This window comes from Canis lupus, chromosome 15 (genome assembly GCF_011100685.1).
Source record: "Canis lupus familiaris isolate Mischka breed German Shepherd chromosome 15, alternate assembly UU_Cfam_GSD_1.0, whole genome shotgun sequence".
Taxonomy (NCBI): domain Eukaryota; kingdom Metazoa; phylum Chordata; class Mammalia; order Carnivora; family Canidae; genus Canis; species Canis lupus.
In genome coordinates, this window is record NC_049236.1 from 16,747,104 (window position 1) to 16,766,058 (window position 18,955).

At 57.5% G+C, this 18,955-nt stretch overlaps 1 protein-coding gene across 11 annotated transcripts in view; it reads right to left on the reverse strand.

The window, feature by feature from the left end:
- The window catches only part of PTPRF (protein tyrosine phosphatase receptor type F), an 87,140-nt gene that overhangs the window by 57,111 nt on the left and 11,074 nt on the right, over positions 1-18,955 (reverse strand). For 10 of the 11 annotated variants that reach the window (XM_038558365.1, XM_038558361.1, XM_038558364.1 and 7 more), the window contains exons 3-5: positions 14,758-14,895; positions 6,379-6,524; positions 6,070-6,211 (exon numbers count right to left, since the gene is read on the reverse strand). In XM_038558365.1, the coding sequence (XP_038414293.1) occupies positions 6,070-6,211; positions 6,379-6,524; positions 14,758-14,848 (379 nt within the window). In that variant the 5' untranslated portion in view covers positions 14,849-14,895. Of the gene's footprint in view, positions 1-6,069; positions 6,212-6,378; positions 6,525-13,788; positions 13,922-14,757; positions 14,896-18,955 lie in introns of those variants that run through there. The other variant, XM_038558359.1, reaches the window with a different exon arrangement.

Consider the following 18,955-nt stretch of genomic DNA (forward strand, 5'->3'; position numbering starts at 1 on the left):
GGAAGCATGCAGGTCCATGGCTCAGCTGTGAGGGGAGGGGCAGGAGCTGGCCTGGGTTGTAGCCCTTCTGCAGCTGCAACTCAGGGAGGAGACAGGCCCAGCTTCTGCAAAACCAACCTGTTAACCAGACACATACGTAGGCAACAGGGAGAGGGCACGACCTGCCCCTTGGGAAGTCATCCTCTGCCTGTGGTAGCCCTTGATCCAAAGGCCCCCAACACCAGTCAGGCCTGGGGCAGTGGCAGAAAGGAGGGTAGAGTAAGGAGTGCCAACTCCTGGGGAAAACACCCCCCCATCCTGAAAGCAAGTTCCCTTACTGACTCTGCTCCAGGCCTAGCCCAGCCCAGGGCCTCAGCACAGGGTCATATGTGGCTCATCAGTCCTCCGGTCCCTGAGGCTGTTTCTAAAGGGACGGAGAATGGGGGTGAGGAGGTAGAGGGTGTCTCAAGAGGTCCTTCATCACCCTCCAGGTCTCTAAGCCAGCCAGGGTCAGAGCCACTGCAAAAAGTCGGGGGTCCAGGCCCAGTACTGATTGCCCCGCTACCCCAGTGAGTATACTGTATGCTTAACAGTTGGCACCCCAAGAGCCTGCCACCAAGTAGGCAAGACTGGACGCACTCCATGTGGGCACCTGGATTCCTGGCCCACGTGGCATCCAAGGATAGTACGCTCCATGTCGGTCGGCAGACACCGAGGCCAAGTGCAAACAGGTAAGAGGAGGGACATGGGGGGGTCCCGAGGTCTCGTGTATCCTCCCTCTGGCTGGCTGCAGAGGAACCACGCTGGGGGTGCCACTGTACTTGAGAACAGGTCAGCCTGACCACTCTGCCCCACATTCATCTGCCCAGCTGTCGTGCTGACCAACGGCTCTGAGCAGGGAACCCATGGGTCCCCGAGACAATGAGCCCAGACACAGCCTCTCTGACCATCCCCCCCAGTGTCAGACTGACCCCCACACATTCAGCTCAGGCCGCTTGCCACACAAGCACCACACACCTCACACACACTGATGTGCGTGCACACGCAGACACAGCACGATGCACACCACCTGCTGTATATACCACACCTCCCCAGTGCTTGATGGGTACACACACACAAACACACACGTGCGCACACACAATCTGCTGCACACCCCCTGCTGAGCACAAAGGCACACACCCGCCACATACACACGCCACGCACACACTACCCTACCCAAGGCACACAGGGCAGCCACAGCACACAGCACACACGGGGCGCCTCTCGGCCCTGTCCATGATACCACCCGCACCCTGAGTCCTGAGAACCAGGCCCCCTAGGGCAGGGTGGGAAACAGCTCATTGGTGCTCCTGGGCTCCCCCCAGCCTCCCCCTCCCGCCTCACCTGCCTCAGCCCTCCCAGAACCCACCCAGGTCACCTGGGCCCTGCCCACACCTCTGCTGCTGGCCTCCCTGGGGCTCTCCTGACCACTGTCCTGCCCGGCCTGGAACCCGGTGGCTCAGGCAAGTCCTGCGCCCGGAATGAGCCCCAAGACCCTTGCTCCCCCACCCCGGGGAGGGAAAGGCCAGGAAGCAAAGCCTGCCTCCCCTCCCCCTCCCTCGAGAGAGAGAAAATGTCAGCTTCTCTGTCTCAGCAGCGGGCGGGTTGGAGGGGGAGTGATTCAGCCTTTGCCTCAAGAGTGCGGAGTGAGAAGAGCTTTTCCTGCCATTACCGGGGAGGGAGAGGCTGGCGCGCTAATGGCTTCAATTACCTCTCAGACAGGAACACCGGGCGGGGAGCCCTGCTCGGCCAGGCCGGCTCGCCCAGCCCCTGGAGCCGGGCACCGCTCCCTGTCCCCAGCCCCCCGGCCCTGGCCCGGGGCGGGGGGGGGGGGGGCAGGGGGCCGCGGTGGAGCCCTGGGGGCCGCCGGGGCACGGGAGGCCACACCGGGCCACACCCGGACACGCGAGGAGCGGCTGCAGCGTCAGGGGAGCCGGTGCAAAGGCCGGGGCGAGGGCGTGGCGGGCCTCGAGGCTGCGGGGCGCTGCGGGGTGCTCCCCAGCCTGTGTCAGGGCCCGTCTGGGGAGGCTGGGCCTGCCGGGGAAAACACGGGCAGGGGGCACGGGACCAGACTTGTAGGCCTGGGCTCCCCTCTGGCGGCGACACCGACTCCTCCCTGAGCCCTGTCGCCGCAGGCGGCCCTCAGCCGCTCCCGAGGAGCCCAGCGCACAGGAAACATGTGCACGGACAGGTGCTTTGGGGCGTACGTGCAGTGTGTGACACCTGTAAGGCTCACTTATTCCCAACCCCCAAACCAGATTCAAGCGCTCCCCGGGCCTCCTTAGAGCCTGTGGAGGCCTCCCAGGAATGGCCTGGCCCTCCTCTGGCTCCAGCCCACAGCCCCAGACTACCCTCTCCCTTGCTCCCCTCCAACACCTTTTCGGGGTGGGGGGGGAAGGGGCACAGTCTGGGCTGCTGCCTCCCAGCACCTTTGAGGCCTCCCGCTCCACTCCTCTCTGCCAAGCCAGGAGCCTGGTCAAGGTTACACAGACCAACGTGGTAAGTCAGCATTTCGTCTTCCGGCTGCTGCGTTTCAGGAGGAGGAGGCGGGGGGGGGGGGGGGGGGGTTACCGAGGCCCACGGGGACAGGAGCACGAGCAGGGCAGGGACCTGCCCCACACTCACCCCAACCTTACTGGACACCTCCCACAGACCAGAAGTGCAAACACACCCAGAATGCCCCGGATGGAGGGACCCCGTCCAAGTCTGAATCCCACCCCACCCCTCTCACCTCAGGACCTGGAAGACCATCCTCATCTTCCTGAATCCTTTAGAAGATAAAGCTGCCCAGGGCGGCGGGAAAAGAGTGTGCCCACAATGGAACTGGGGTGCAGGGACTGGCGGGGGGGTTGCTTTTCTTTCTACACTAACATGGAGGTCCTCTTCCCTCAAGAGAAGAGGATGATCCAATGTCCTCTGGGGCGGACACCAACGGCGGGGCGACAGGCAGAGCTAAACTATTTGTCCCTGGTTATGGCTACAGAAACTCACGCAGGGCCTGTCATCTGGGTCCCTGCTCCACAGGTAAGTCCCCCCGTGGGAACAGACCAGGAGGCTGCACCACCTCCACGATACCATGGGAGCCAGCTACGGCCAGCTTCCAGCCCGGCAGCAGCCACCGTTCCCCCTGGAATCCCGTGAAGTCCTCTACATCATATTCAGTTCTCCAACCCAGCTCAGGTTGTAGGTTTATGGATGGAGCAAATGAAGCCTGATCAGAGGCACAGTTACTTGTCCAGGTCCCAGGGGAAGACAGGAAGGGGTCGCAGAGCCCCTGCTCTTCACCACTGTCCTCCACTGTCCGTCTAAACTGGACACCCCCCGCCACACACACACAGGAGATGCTGGGGCACAAGGGAGTTACCGAATAGATGTGTTCGAACACATAAAGCCATAGCGTAAAAATGGCCAATGTGAAAAGATGTTCAACTGCTCTTGTAATCAAAGAAATGCAAATTAAATTGAGATGCCATTTTTTGCCTATTAACTTGGCAAAGATTTTTTTTTTTTTTAATGATAATTCCCACTGCTGGTGAGGATGTGCAGAAAAGAGGCCCTCTCATGCCCTGCTTGGTGGGAGTGTAAACTGACACAATCTTCTGGAAATACTGAAAGGCTTAAAAATTCATGTGTCCTTTGATCCAGCAATTCTACTTCCACAAATCTAGAATAAGGAAATAATCAGGAAGGTGAATACATATTCTCTGCAAGGAAGTGCAGAGCGCTTTATTTATAAAAGCAAGAAAATGGGAACAATATACGTGTCCAACAATAAAGGAACGGCTAAATAAGTTAAGGTGCTTCATGTGAACCTACAGCCATTAGAGATAATGATATAGAATATTTAATGGTGAGGAAGATGTTCATGATACGCTATTTTAAAAAGCACTCTACAAATGAGGGGCACCCAGCTGGCTTAGTCGATGGAGCATACATGCAACTCTTGATCTCAGGGTTTTGAGTTTGAGCCCCACATTGGGTGTAGAGATTACTCAAAAATAAAATCTTGAAAAAAGAAAAGCAGTCTAAAAAAAAAAAAGAAAGAAAAGCAGTCTATAAACCATTGGGGAGGATGTGATCCCATTTTTCTTATACAACTGACCCTTGAACAACATGGGTTTGAACTGCACAGTTCCACTTAATGTGGACTTATTTTTTTTAAGATTTTATTTATTTACTCATAAGAGACACACAGAGAAAGGCAGAGGGAGAAGCAGGATCCCTGTAGGGAGCCCGATGCGGGACTCGATCCCAGGACCTAGGGATCATGCCCTGAGCCAAAGGCAGACACTCAACCGCTGAGCCACCCAGGCATCCCCTGTGGGCTTCTTTCGATAAATACAATACTATACAAATGTATTTTCTCTCATGATTTTATTTTTCTAAAGTTTATTTTTTTTTAGTAATTTCTGTAGTCAACATGGAGCTTGAACTCACGACCACAAGGTCGTCACAAGCTCTCCTGACTGAGCCAGCCAGGTGCCCCCCTCTCATGATTATCTTAGTAAGATTTTTTTTTTCTCTAGCATACTTTATCATAAGAATACAGTATATCGCACATGCACAAGACATGTGTTAATCAACTTTTTTTTTTTTAAGTTTTATTTACGAGAGAGAGGGAGAGAACGCATGTGTGCATGCTAGAGCACAAGCTGGTGGGGAGGCAGAGAGAGAAGCAGGCTCCCCTACTGAGCAGGGAGCCCAAAGAGGGTCCCTCAATCTCAGGATCCTGAGTTTATGACCTGAGCCGAAAGCAGACCCTTAACCAGCCGAGCCACCCAGGCGCCTCTGATTGACTTTATGGTATAGGTAAGGCTTCCAGTAAACAGTAGACTATTAGTAGGTTTTCAGAGAGTCAAAAAGTTATATGCAGATTGTGGACTGCTTGGCAGTGAGGGGTGGCGGAGTCAGCATACCTAACCCCTGCGCTGTTCCAGGGTCAATTGCATACATAATGCCTGTCCAGAAAATGCACCTTAAGGAAAGAACTAATTGTCATTGGTAGAGGCAAGACAACAGGTGATTTTTACTTTTTCCTATGCACTTTTATACTTCTCAAATTTTCAACAGTGAATAGGTATTGTTATTGTAAATTTTTTCTAAAAGGCAACGATCAAGACTATATTTTGAAAATACACAGACACATTCAGGCTGAGGAATCCGTTGTGGCTGGGGGCCAATTGTGTCACTCCCTACCCTGTGGTTTCCTACTTCCCCAGGAAAACGTTCATTTCTCAGCCTCCTCCTGTGACATCTGTCCCCCAGCCTCTCCAAATCTCCCCCGGCGTCTCTCCGTCTCTCCGTGCCCTCAAACTCCACCCGCCCCCCCCCAAACCCAACTGAGTAACTTCCAGTTCCCTGAGAGCATCCTTCTCTCCTGCTTGTGGGCCTTGGCATGTGGCTGCTGCTGTTCTTTATGCCTAGGTCCCCACCCCAACTCTTACTTACCCTTCTGGCTCAGCTCAGACAATAGTTTCCTCTCCTCTGTGCTCCTCTAGCCCCCTGGCTGCCCCTGTAAAACTTCCTGGAGACTGTCTCAAGGGCTGGGCCCAGGTCAATGGCCCTCTGGACTTGAGAGAAGCATTAGGGAGTGTTTGTGCATGAATACAGGAGCCAGGAGGTGAGCGGACACTGAAATCCACACAGAGCCCTAGCCCCCAGCCTAGGGCTCCTGTTCCTAAGGGCTACAGAGAACACACCTCTCCGAAGCTCCCCACCAGGCTCCACAGGAAAATCAGATCCGCTGCCATGAGCCACGTAACCCAAACGATAGATAACTGCAGCCCCACACCTGAAGTCAGACCTCAGACCCTACCCGAGCAATGCCACGGCTCAGCAGGAGGATACAGACGCCAGGCACACAGCTAAACAATCCAGGCCGGATCCAATGACCATCTCCGTCCACACCTGACCTTTGCCGATGCCAAGATGGCCAGTTCTCCTTTCTGCCAAACATACAGCAGCCCGCGGCAGGGACAAGGGCTGGCTGACTGGCTCTTCCCACAAGTCAGTCTACCCACCCGCCCCGCCACGTTCCTCCCCAGTGCATACCTTCGAGAACTGAGAGCTTGGCACTCGTGTTAATCTCTCCCAGACTGTTGGTGGCTGTGCACTCGTAGATGGCTTCATCTCGTTGCACCCGCAATGGCTGGATCCGCAGCACAGACCCTGCCCCATCATCAAACTCAATGACCTGCCAGAGGACAGACACAGGGTCACAGCCTGCCTGGGGTCAGACATCCTCCCACCCCCAAAAGGGCCCTGAGGAGGGAGACCAAGGAGAGAGGATGTAGGGCCAGACCCTGGAACAGGATAGGCAGACCGTGAGCCCTGCCTGCCCCTTCCTACCCAAGGTTATACCTCAAAGCGCTGGGAGCTGACTTTCTTCCCCTTCTTCATCCATGTGATGCGTGGCTTGGGCTCCCCTGTGGCTTGGCACACGAAGGAGGCCACTCCTCCCGACAGCCCAGTCTGGTCCTCGGGGACCTTAATGAAGGCAGGTTTGCCTGGAAAAATGGAGACACCCAGTCACCATGGCACAGTCACTACAGACATGGCCAATGCTCCATAGGTGGCAGTCACGGCGGGGGGGGGGTGTGGCAAGAAGATATATAAAGAAAAGATTAGGGATGCCTGTGTGGCTCAGTCGGCCAAGCATCTCTTGGTTTCCGCTCCAGTCATGATCTCGGGGGTGTGAAATCAAGCCCCGCTGTGTCGGGCTCTGTGTTCAGCGTGGAGTCTGTTTGAGATTCTCTCCCTCTGCCCCTTCCCCCTCTCACTCTCTAAAATAAATAAGTAAATCTTTCAAAAAAAGAAATAAAGAATATTAATAGTGCCATCTAACCCTCCTAAAGTGTTTACTATGTGCCAGACACTATTCAAAGAACTGCAGCATATGAAGTGGGTACTACAATACATCTGCTTATAAAGAGGCACAGAGAAGTGAAGCGGTTTATCCAACATGATACAGCTGGTTAGTGGCAGAGCGGAGATTTGAACCTAGAGTTCTGAGTTTGGAGTCTGTGCTTTAACCGCTATGCTCTGTCTCCCATCCCCCCATCAATTCCAAGCTGGAGGACAAAGGCTGGAAGAGCCCTAGCATCTCTCCCAGACTTGTCCCTCCCCCACAGCTCTCCATCTGGGTGATGGTCCCTCCATCTACCCCAAGGCTCAAGCCAGAAAGCGTGACTCCTCCTCTCTCTCAGCCCCCACACACCAGCAGTCCCGAAAGGCCTAGACATTCCACCTCTTAAGTGTCTCTGGACGGTTTCCCAGGTGAATGCTTTCCTGTAAATCTGCACCCCCACTCGCCCCCACTGACTTGGTTATTGCCTTCTGATATAGCTAGCCTGTACATCTCCCCAAGGTGTCCGCTGGGAGGCGGGGAGGGGAAGGAGGCCTCAGACACCATACTTCTATGCCCACATCACCTGGGTACGTACACCAGGGCTGACCTGGAGCACCTGTCCCTACGAATCCCACCTCCCGGGGTCACACCAGAGAAGCCTGCTTCCATTAAGACGCAGCAACGCCTCGTTAATCCTGACAGAGGATCCAATTCCTATTAATCAGGCCAATGAACAGCTCTAGGGAGGCTAATACCGTGAGAAATGACCTTTCGGACCACCTGGTCAGGGCCGATAAGCCCAGGCCCAACCCAATCCTCATGGCAGAAACATGCACATGCCATGATGACAATCCCTCCCTATGCACCCACTCTGCACCAGGACCTTTGTCTCATTTAGTCTTTCATCATCGTTATTCCCAGTTTACAGGCTCAGAGAGGTCAAGTCACTTGCCCAAAGTCACACAGCCATCTAACGGCACATCTGAGACTTGAATTCAAGCCTGACTCCAAGACACTTGGTACAGAACGGAGGGGCCTTGTGTAGAATAGGGTCAGGGGCGTGCGGGGTGAGGAAGTGGAGGGAAGAGTGCAGTGACTGTTAACAGACATTGGCTGTGACAAGAAGGCACAGAACAGATGGCACCTGGAGGGGTCCAGGGAGGTTTATATCTTGGGTTCTTTTTTGGTTTCCTAAGACATGAAAGACAATGTTTACATGCTGATGGGAAGGAGGCAGCAGAGAGGCAGAGGGTGTCAATCCAGGATCCAGTGGGCAGAGATGGGCACAGTCCCCGAGGAGGGGAGGGTCTGGGGGACCACCAACGTCAGCAGTTACAGTGAGTAGGAGGGCTCAGCTTTGCAGGGAGAGGGAAGGGTACCACCTTACTGAGCACCCTGGGGACTCATATAATTGGGGGTTTTATATAATTTCTGAGCAAGCCACCCATCATCTCTGAGCCCCTGCTTTCTCATCTGCAAAATGGTGCTAGTGACTCAAGGGTCTGTGCAGACGAAATGTGATGCTATTAACTGTGGGCACAGGCTTGGCACCTGGTGGGCCTTTTGCCGGAGGGCAGTCATCACTCTCCTTCATATAATTAGTCTTCAAACCATGCCGTGGGTAGGATTAGCATCTTCATCTGAGAGATGGGGAAATGGCGGCTCAGAAGGCTAAGTAACGGACAAGTCACAGCGATATAGGGGTGGAGCTCGGCTCTGGCTGGAGTTCTAAATCCTTTTTTTTGTTGTTGTTTTTTTTAAATTTTTATTTATTTATGATAGTCACACAGAGAGAGAGAGAGAGAGAAGCAGAGACACAGGCAGAGGGAGAAGCAGGCTCCATGCACCGGGAGCCTGGCGTGGGATTCGATCCCGGGTCTCCAGGATCGCGCCCTGGGCCAAAGGCAGGCGCCAAACCGCTGCGCCACCCAGGGATCCCTGGAGTTCTAAATCCTAAGGCTCGTTGTCCAGCACCAGCACCCAAGGCTCCAGCGAGGAGGGAAATGTGGCCCCCACCTGACTGCTCTTGGAGTGCTCAGAGTGGGTGAGGGCAGGTGGGCCAGAATGGCCTGGGGATAGATAACAAGCTTCTAGAAGCTTCAGTTTGCTTCACATTTCCTCCACCTGAGCTCTGAAGGAGGCTCCAGATTCTCCCAGCCCGTGGTTGTCAGCGGGAAATGCCCCTGTTGGCTGGTCCTTTCAGATGGGTCTCCCGGACAGGACTCTGCACAATGGGGCTCTACTGGGTGCACCCCTCCTCCACACCTGAGGACCCGCACACAACAGCTCCATGATCTCCTCCTCACCCCCTTAGTCCAGATACTGCCTTCCCTTGACTAGACACTACCTGTGTCCCTGCCTCCAGTCTGGCTCCCTCCAGTCCAGTTTCTATTCAGCAGCCAGAGTGAACTGCCTCTCTCCTCTGATCAAAACCCTGCGAGGGCCTCCCATTGCTATGAAAACAAAATTTCAACTCCTTTCCTGGTGGACAGAGCCCTGGCAGCTCTGACCCCAGCCACCCCCTACCCCCAGGCCTCGCTTCCTTTCCCCCAGATAAGCAATGTTCCCTGTGGCCTCAGGGCCTTTGCATAAGCTGTTCCTGCTGCCACAAACCTCTTGGACATCCTCTTTACTCATTAACTCCTATTTACCTTCCTGATCCCAACTTAAACATCATTTCCTTAGGAAACCTTCCTTGGTCTCCCTGTCATAGTGCCCTGCTCCATTAGCTCAGCTTTCTGGTAAACGCCCTCTGCCTCCCTCCTACCTTTGTGGGGTTATTGCTTTTTCTAGTTTGGGGGGAATATTTGGCTCACAGCAGCTTCCCCACCTAGAACAATACCCCGGGGCAAAACAGACACCATGCCTGCCTTGCTTCCTGCCCTGTCCCAGGTGCCCGACCCAGTTCCTGGCACACAGGGGTGTAGAACAAATGAGGGGGTGACCTGACAAGGGAATGCCTGGGGGGGATGGAGAATGCAGCCCCTTACACACCGGGGGTGGGGTGGGGGGATGCCCGGTGCCCCAGGGAAAGCAGCCCAGGGTAGAAACCCTCTTTGGCTCTTGCCTCAACGTGTCCACAGCAGAAACCAGAGGCTGGAAACCTGCTGAACCGGAATGGCCGGGGGAGCGCGCCTGGGGGCGGGGCCTCCCGCCAAACAAAGAACCAGAAGCCGGGGAGGAGAGCCAGGTCCGGGTCACGAGAGAGCGGGCGAGAAGGGAAAGGCCTGAGTACTGTGTGGAGGCTGGCCAGCGCCCAAGACCTGGGGCCACCGAGGAGCCGGAACCCCGTGGAGGCTGGCCCGCAGCCAGCGCCCCACCCAGCCCACCCACCCACCACCCACGGGCAGTGGTCCCGCAGCCCCCCAGCTCCGTGCACCGCCAGGGGGCCGCCCCTGCACTCACTCAGGCCTCACCCACCCCCACTCCCACCCAGGGTCCCTTCGCCCAGCGCTGGAGCCAAACCCCGCTCGGCCTCGTCCCAAAGCCCTGCCAAGCCCTTGCCCTTTTGTTCCCCAGGCCCACTTCTGGGGAGCACAAATCTGACCAGGTCGCTCCCCAGCTACAAACTGTGCGGGCTCCCGTGTCCCTCTGACGCCCTCCGCACACTTGCTCAGGCCCAGAGCACCCCTGCGGGCCAAGCACTGTGCTAGAACACCGCTGGGCCCTGGTGGATTTGCCACCCCCTCCCCAGACCTGCCCTGACAGGCCAGGCCAGAGGGCCCCTCCTGCCTTTGCGTGTGCCCTGCCCCCTCCCGCCCCCGCCCCCCCAAAGCCTGTGGGAACCTGCCCTGCCTCCAGCAGCCCTTGGGTGTCCCACCCCAGGGCCGATCCCAGCTACGCTGACCGACGATGCACCACAATGTACCACGACGCACCGTCAGAACCAGGCAGCCCGACCATTCTGCCTGGTGCAGACCTAGAGCTGGTGTCGAGGGAGGGACTGACTTTCAGCACCCCTGCTGCCCCCCCTTCCTTGCGGCAGGGCAGGGCGACTGTGGGCCTCACAGCTCTTTGGACAGCAGCTCCCAGGTGTGCCCTGGGGCACTCTGCACCCAAGCAGGCCACTAAGCCTAGGCACAGTGGGAGTGAGCCGGCTTGGGGAGAAGGTGGGCACATGGGGGGAGTGTATGTGTACACACACACGTACACAGAAGCGGAGAGCAGACACGCAGCCATGAGGGAGTGAGGGACAGCAAGGCAGGGAAGGGAGCTCCTGGAGAGGTGGATTTTCCAGGCCCTCAACCACCTACTGTGCTGGGGACTTATCAACTCTGGCTCCGGTGACCACTCTTGGTGCCCTCCAGTGGGGAGCCTGCTCGGAGACAACCCTGGGTTCCCAGGGAATACACGGGGTGCCCCAGGTCATGGCCTCGGATGCAGGGACCACATACTAGTTGCCAGGTGCCTTGAACACGTGACCTCAGTTAACCTTTCCAGGTAGGAGTGATTACCCTCTTTAGGCAAGAGGAAAACAGGCCTAGAGAGGGAAAGCAATCTGCCGGAAGTGCCCCAGAGGGCAGAGTCTAGGGAGGCCACCAGGTCCTACCCCCCCGGGTGGCCCTGCCTACCCATGAGGCTGGCAGGTCAGGGGTGTGACATGACACACACATCATCCGCTACACAGGCCCTTGCCCCCACCCCCGCCCCTGCAGCTATTATGCATCCTGTTCTGGCCTCCGATGAGTCCAAGTAACAGCCAAAACCAGGGCCCCAGCTCAAAATTGATCACCTGTGCCGCATTCCTGCCTCTGTTGCAGGCTGTCTGGGGACAAAAGGTCTTCACTGAGCTCTGTCATGAGCTCCACGGAGAAGCCCAGGGCTGTTCCTCCCCCCACCCTGAATCTCACCCCACCAAGCAACACTCCCCATCAGCAAATACTCAGTCACCCTTCAGGGTTCCCTTCTTCCGGGAAGCCTCCCAATGGCTCTACTAGGGACTTAGGTCACTACCTCTGTGCTGGTGCCACCCCCAACAGAAGCCCCGCTGTGGGTTCCGGGTCTCAAAGGCAGGCCTGTGCGGCCATGTAGCACCTGACTCGCACGTTAAAGCAGGAGAAACCTCTTCCTGCTTGGAACCATCTCTAGCCTACTCAAAGCACAAAGGCTGGGCTCAGGGAGCTGCCCAAGCCCCGCGTGCCTGGGTCTCCACTGGAGCTGACTCGGCATTAACTCGGGGGCCTCTGGGCTAACTCTTGGCAGCTGCTTCTCCACTCCCCTTCCCTCCGCTCCCCTCAGAGGCCAGGGCTCCCATTCATTTGTCTCGTTAAGAGGCCTATAGAAACACATTTGTCTGCTCCGCGCTTCACTGCCCCGGTCGTCAATTCTCCGGGGCACCTGCCCTACCTTTTGCAGCAGCTCCGTTCACGTTTGCCCACTCACCCTGGCTAGAAGTCTCCCAAGCCCAGCCTAAGCCTGGTCACAGTGGGAGGGGTACAGATCCAAAAGGGTGTGTAGTGTAAGGCAGGCCTGTGAGACAGACCCTGCCTCCTGGGGCCAGGTCCCCACAGCTCCCAGCCCAGGCCCCTTTCCCACAGCTCTCTGCGTGGGAGCAGAGCCCCACTCACCCTATTTCAGCATCTCCAGCTGGTTCCTACCTTCCAGACCCTGGTCTCTGGGTTCTGGGTCTTGAGGGACCAGCATGGAGGTTCTGGGACTCTGCTCCAAAAATCGTTCCACTCTGCCCCCCAAGTAGCACATGACCCAGACTCCTGGAGGAAGTGTATGGGAACTGGCCAGGTGAGGGGATGAGAAGAGCATTCCAAGCAGAGGGATCCGAAGGAACAGGGGCCTGGGGAGCACACGAGGGGCAGAGAAGTCAGCATGGCGGGAGTACGGGGTGGGGGAGGGGGGCAGAGTGAAGGAAGAGGTTGGCAGAGCCTGGAAAATGCAGGGCCTTGAGAAGCACTGAGACCCCTAGGCTTGATCCTGAAGGCAACAGGGGAGGAGAGTGAGGGATCTCAAACTGAGGGGTGACACAGTCAGGCTCTCACGCTGGAAGGAGGATTGGATCGCGAGGGCACGGAGGCAGGAAGCCATCAGAAGGCAGTTGCGTGTGAAAGCCCAAGCGAGAGCTGAGGGTGGCTTGGGGGAAGGCAGCGGAGGGGAAGGTGGATGCATTCCAAAGATATTTAAAAGGGAGAAGCAAAAGAAGTTGGTGATGGATTAGATGTGGGGTATGAGACAGGGAGGAGGCCCCAGGTTCTGACTTGGGTGGCGGGGTGGGTGGTAATGCCAATTCGCTAGGAGAGAGAAGGCAGGAAGGAGAGCAGGTCTGGGGGGATAAGGGTACGAGTTAGGGCATGTCTCAGTCTGCACAGGAGGGGGAGGCGGTCTCCCAGGATGCGCTGTCTGAAAGCCCAGCTGGGCGCTCCTCCCTCTGCCCTCAAGCTCCTGTCCAAAGGCCGTAAGAGTGTCCAGGGTGAGGTCGGGGAGCAAGGACAGTACTTCAGCGTCCAAGGGCTACTGACCACACCTGACTGTTGACAAGCCTTTGCCTCCCTGCCAACGTCAGAGTCACACCCAGTGACTTCTACTCCAACCTGCCCCTGCAGGCTCAAGCTCTCTCCAGCAGCCCCGGCCAGGCCTGGAGATCAACCCCCCCCACCCCCACCCTGGCCCTGCTCCTGCTTGCCCAGCCCTCCGTTGGCCTGCACCTCAAAGCTCCCACCACCCCTCACTGCACCGCCCCCCCCCAGGAGGAACGCCCTCCCCTTCCTGGGCCCTACTAGCCCCACCAGGGCCCAGCCTCAGAGGACAAAGGGCGGGGTGCCCGAGTCCCACCCCTCTCCAGGATCTGGTCCTGAATAATTAATGAGCCATTAGGAGAAAGGGCCTGGGTGGGGCAAGGAGACAGATGAGTACCCAGATACTTGGAGTGGGGGGTGAGGGAAGCCCTATGGCCCACTGTCACCCAGGCTGACCTCCAGGTTGGCCCTTGGCCACCTCTGGGCTCCGGACAGGCTGGGAACAGCCCCTGCCCCCAGGGACCTTGGCTCCGACCTCACCCCTCCCAGTCAGCGTGCAGATTGGCTAAATCTGCCCTGTGCTCCGCCTCCCACCAGTAACCAAGCAGTGGTAACCATGGTGACGGGGCGGGCTGCGGCCAGTCTCGTAGTGCCAGGCAGGGGGAAGGGCGGCAGGAAAGGGATGAAAGTTCGGAGTTGGATTTGGGCAGGGGACAATCCCACTTCCCCCAATACACACATCCCCACACGCACACACACACACACACATCCACACACACACAGAGCCCCCCCCACCCCCTCCCACTCCCCAGGCTGAAGGGCTGGGGGAAGGGGGATGACCCTTTGCCTTAAAGGTGGTGGAGAAGGGGAAGGAGGGGCTCAGTGTCCCCACATCTGAATCCCAAGGGTCTGGCCCAGGGAAAGGGCTGTGGTGGCTCTGGCTTCCTCTCACTCCCTGGACCTGCGGACACATCTGGCACTCCATTCACACACCCGTACACATTCCCCCGTGTGCCACCCCCTATTCCCACTCAACCCTGACATGGCTCACCCTGGGTCCTCGGCACAGATCTGCAGTGGCAGACACGCTACACGCCTGAGCGTGTCACCCGATGACCACATGAATCCTGGTCAGGTCTCACCCCAGTTCCATACAACGGGTTACAGTTAGACACACTCCACCCTGCAGCGCCTTAAGGGCCATGCAGGCATTCCCCAGGATGCTCCTAGGAAGCATGGGGCTGGACCACTTCTTGGAGGGCGGGTTCTCTAACTGAAGCAGGGGTGTCTCTCTAGGGCAGTGGGTCTGGGTAGGTATCGGACTATCCCGCCCCTCATGGTAGCTGGTCGCGTCCCCCAGCCTAGAATCCTACGACCACCACCTTTGGACCCCAGAGGTCCTGCACCCTGAGGGGCCAGACTTACTGTCACCATGGGCACCTGCCACCAAGCCAAGCATCACGAGCGCAGGCACAAGGGGCACCATCGTCTTCCGTGGGGCTGGCGCAGGGGCCATCCGGGGCTCTAGCACCACGGCCAGCCACCACCACAGCCACAGTCAACCTGTGATGGAGAGAAGGGCAGAGCCAGTCAGTTGGTGCGCAACAGTGTCCCTATCACCCCCCCATGCTGCCTCCTGGACCCTGCTCACCCCCCAGAGCCCGCTCATACTTACCGACCATCCAGAGCCTAGTTCAACAGACAGTGTTAACAGTGTCCCTATCGCACCCCCCACCCACCGCCTCCTCGACTTCAGACTGGGTCATGGCCACCCAGACCCAGAGCCCTGTGACGACCCAGGCTCCTCTCCAACGCCAAGGATAACCTGACAGACACTGTCGGGCGAGAGACAGCACAAGAGGCCTTCAGGTCATTCTGTAAACCTGAGTAGGAGGGCAGGGGGTCACTGGGACCAGAAGATCTGTACAGGGCTGTTCTGTCCCAGACTGTGGGTTCCCAACTTGCCTCCCTAAGGGGACAGGAATAGGAAACAGGGCTGGACACAGACACACAGACTAAACAAGCCAGAGACAGGGAGCCTGAGAAGGTAGCAGACCCATGCAGGCCTGGGACTCTGGTGTCCCCGGGGCATCCCACGGTCTCTGGTCTCCTCAGCGGGGAGCCCGGAGGCAGTGGGCCAGGCCCCGCATGCTGAGTACAGGCCCCAGAGCACAGACTTGTTAGCAGCAGACAGAATCCAGGTATCTGAGGCTTGGAGCCAAAGCCACAACCCGTCCGGGCTCGCCAGGACGTGCTCTTGACAAGTCGTAGCTGCCCTGCCCGGCCACCCTCGTCCTACCCAATTCCCATGGCTCCTTCCCACTCCAAAAGGAAACCACACGGAGTCCCTAGTGGCCAGGAATGGGGGTGCCAGACCCGCAGATTCCACCCACGCCTCCTCCGCCCTTGCCCTGGTGGCCCATGGCAGATCAAGCTTCTGGGAGCAGCTCTCTCAGAACAGCCTTCCAGACTGAGGCGGGCACCTGTACGCAGGGAAGGCTGTGCTGAGATTGCTCACAGGGCTCCTCTGCCAGGTGCGTCCTTCCCAGTCTGCCTGGCACCTGCGAGAAGCCTTTGGCACGGCCACAATACGCACCACAGTTGCACTGCTCTCGCTCTACAGCCCCGATGGTGAGCTTCCAAGGGGCTCTCTCCTACGGCCCCCCACCCAGGGGGCGTCAGGGGATCCACAACGGTGCACACTAGCTCCGCCCACGCCTTACTCTGAGCAGGTGGCTGGTACATGAGAAGCCCCTCAATGATGCTCTGAGAGCACAACAGGGGATGCAGCAGGGAGGGAGTGATGATGAACACACCCCGGGCCCAGGCGGTGGTACCCACGGGCTCTGGTGGGAGAGCCCTGATAAGACCCAGGTACCCGCTGACCCATGACAGTAAGAGAATGGCAAGGAAGTGACGGGGCTCAGAGATGGCTCTGCTCCTTTCTGGAACTTGAACTAAGGTCCTAAAATCGGAGGGTGCTAGGTAAGCAAAGTCGCTAAGGCAAAACAGGCAGGGCCGTGAAGTGGGGCAGGGGCTACACACAAAGGGAGATGCCCTCTGGCCTGAGATCTTGCTTAAAGTCCTAGATGGGAGCTGAGAAACAAAAGCAAGAGAGCTGAAGCGAGCTGCCCCCAGCTCCGGGAACCCCCTCCTCCAAGTCCTGGGTCCCTGGGCCTCACCGTGTCCCCACCCCAGAGTGCCTGGGGTCACCTGTGGGGAGAAGGTGGGAGAGGAGCAGGGACTGGGGGACTGATGAAGGGGCATGGAGGGCATCGGGGCCCATTCACACCAAGCCTGTGGTTCCACTCGACAGTCACAAAGTTCAGGTGGCTGCGACCAGGACAGAGGGCGTCCCCACCATGATGCCAGGTATCGCCAGCCTGCGATGGAGGCCCCCGTATCACGAAGGCCCTGTCTGAGCGTGGCCATCGCTGGGGTGGAGCCAGGGAATCAACAACAGAATCCTCTTAGCAGACATCAGGCAGCGAACTGCCTGGCCAGCAGGGGCACGGCCCCCTGACACAACCATCCTGTCGCCCCCCATACAGAGACCACGGGTTTACAGCGCAGGGGCGTGCTGCACTGACAGGCAGGGGCACAGGGGCTGAGGCCAGGCATCGTGGGGTACGACAACACCATATTCGCAGAGCTTTCGCTCCCAGGTACAAGCATTCTGGGTGTGCACACCATCCCCAGTGTAGACACCGCAGGGGTGTAACCTTCTGTAACACACATCATGGCAGGTCTCCCTGGCACGAAATAAAGGGGATAAAGCTACAAAGAAGAGATGTCACAGAGGTACAAGCACACGGCACAACAGCATGGGACGTGACTCCCCAGGATGATGATCACGGAAGCATAGCCCCGCGTCGGCCTACGTACAGGAATCACAGAACCGTAACTCCCAGGTGGAGACATTGTGGTGGGGCATAGCTGTCCGGGCCAGACATGGCGTGAGTGGGGACAGAGGGTCCAGTTGCCCAACAGACATTACAGGGGTCTAACTTCCCATTACGTTATTATAGAGGTGTACCCCCCCCCCGGACACAGACGTCATGGGGTGTCCGTCCCTGGTACCGATATCAAAGGGGTGTGAGTCCCCAGGACAGCCACCATGGATGGGGCCTAACTCCAGAAGAGATGTCACATGGTACAGTCTAGGATGAGATTCTGGGCCGTGGGTGTCAGAGGAGAATTTGGGCCTATGTATCTGACTCTGGGATACCAGCAAGCTGTGCAGACACGGCAAGGTGGAGAAGATGAAAACAAAGACGTTCCCTCTCTCTGCAAAGAGCTTCTCCCAGAGGCCCATGGACTCAGGGACGAGGCTACCCAGAGGCGGAGACACAGGGGACACACAGACATGGACACGTTCTCAGGGAACTCCTCCGGCAACCACACTGCTGTCCAAGCCAGGGCTTCTCCGTCACCAGCTCCTGGCGAGAGCGAGCTGCCCCCAGCTCCGGGAACCCCCTCCTCCAAGTCCTGGGTCCCTGGGCCTCACCGTGTCCCCACCCCAGAGTGCCTGGGGTCACCTGTGGGGAGAAGGTGGGAGAGGAGCAGGGACTGGGGGACTGATGCTGACCTTACTGGGGTCGCCGAGAACCTTCTGAATCCAGCACGACCGTGTTAAGGGCTGAGCATCCACTTGCCCCAGCATGGCTGGGTGAGCCTAGGGTCCCGACAGCTGAGATGAGAGCAAGGCCTGAGCTCCGGGCGTTAACAAAGGCTTGTCTCTGAAATGCACTGGGCCACTGGTTCTACCTCCCTGACGTACTTGGGCAGGAAAACAATGCTGTGCGTCCATACTGGGCGACGTTACAGGGACTTAAGTGGGCACGGTTTTCCTACACTCAGAATGGTTTTGATATATCCTTTTTCTTTGCTACGTCAGTGTGAAGCCGCCAAATGCCCTTTCTTGGGAAGAACTGTCCTTTCTTCTCAAATTGTGTTTTGGTGTTAAAATGTCCTTTCTTGTATGCAATACGGTGACAGCAGAGAGCAGTATTTTCTATAATGTCCTTACTTGGTAAAATAAAAAATTGCCATTCCTGTGTCTGAACCCCAAGTACTTTTGCAAAGTGTACTGGTTTGCGAAATCGAAGAGTCTGGGAATCACTGCTTTGAGGAAAAAGGAAGGAAGCACACGAAGCCACAAGATGCAAATAAGAACGTCATAGAAGTGTAGGTAACAGGGAGGCCACGTCACCTCCGTGCAGCCCGACCTAAGCACCCCGGCCAGCCTCAGTGGGTCCCTCCCACCCGAGACACCGTGCTATGCCAGGGATGGGGGGGATCCCTGGCTGGAGAACAGCTGGGATCATTCTGAGTCCTCTTCATGAATATGCAAACACAGATTGATTTGTTTCCCTTGGGCACGTGTTATTATTCACAAATATTAATTAGTCTCCAAATACCACCTGTTCCTACAGCTCCCCCACCACCAGACGGGGACCCTGGCTCCCTGGAGGCTGGGGCCCCAAAATGGACATCAATGAGAGGAGGGTACCCGGGGCCCCCCCGAGGGGCTGGCCTAGAGGAGTGACCAGTGCCTGGGCGACAGGGGCCTGGGAGCCAGGCGTGCGGGGAGTGCCGGAGCCGTTCACGCTCTCACCCACGG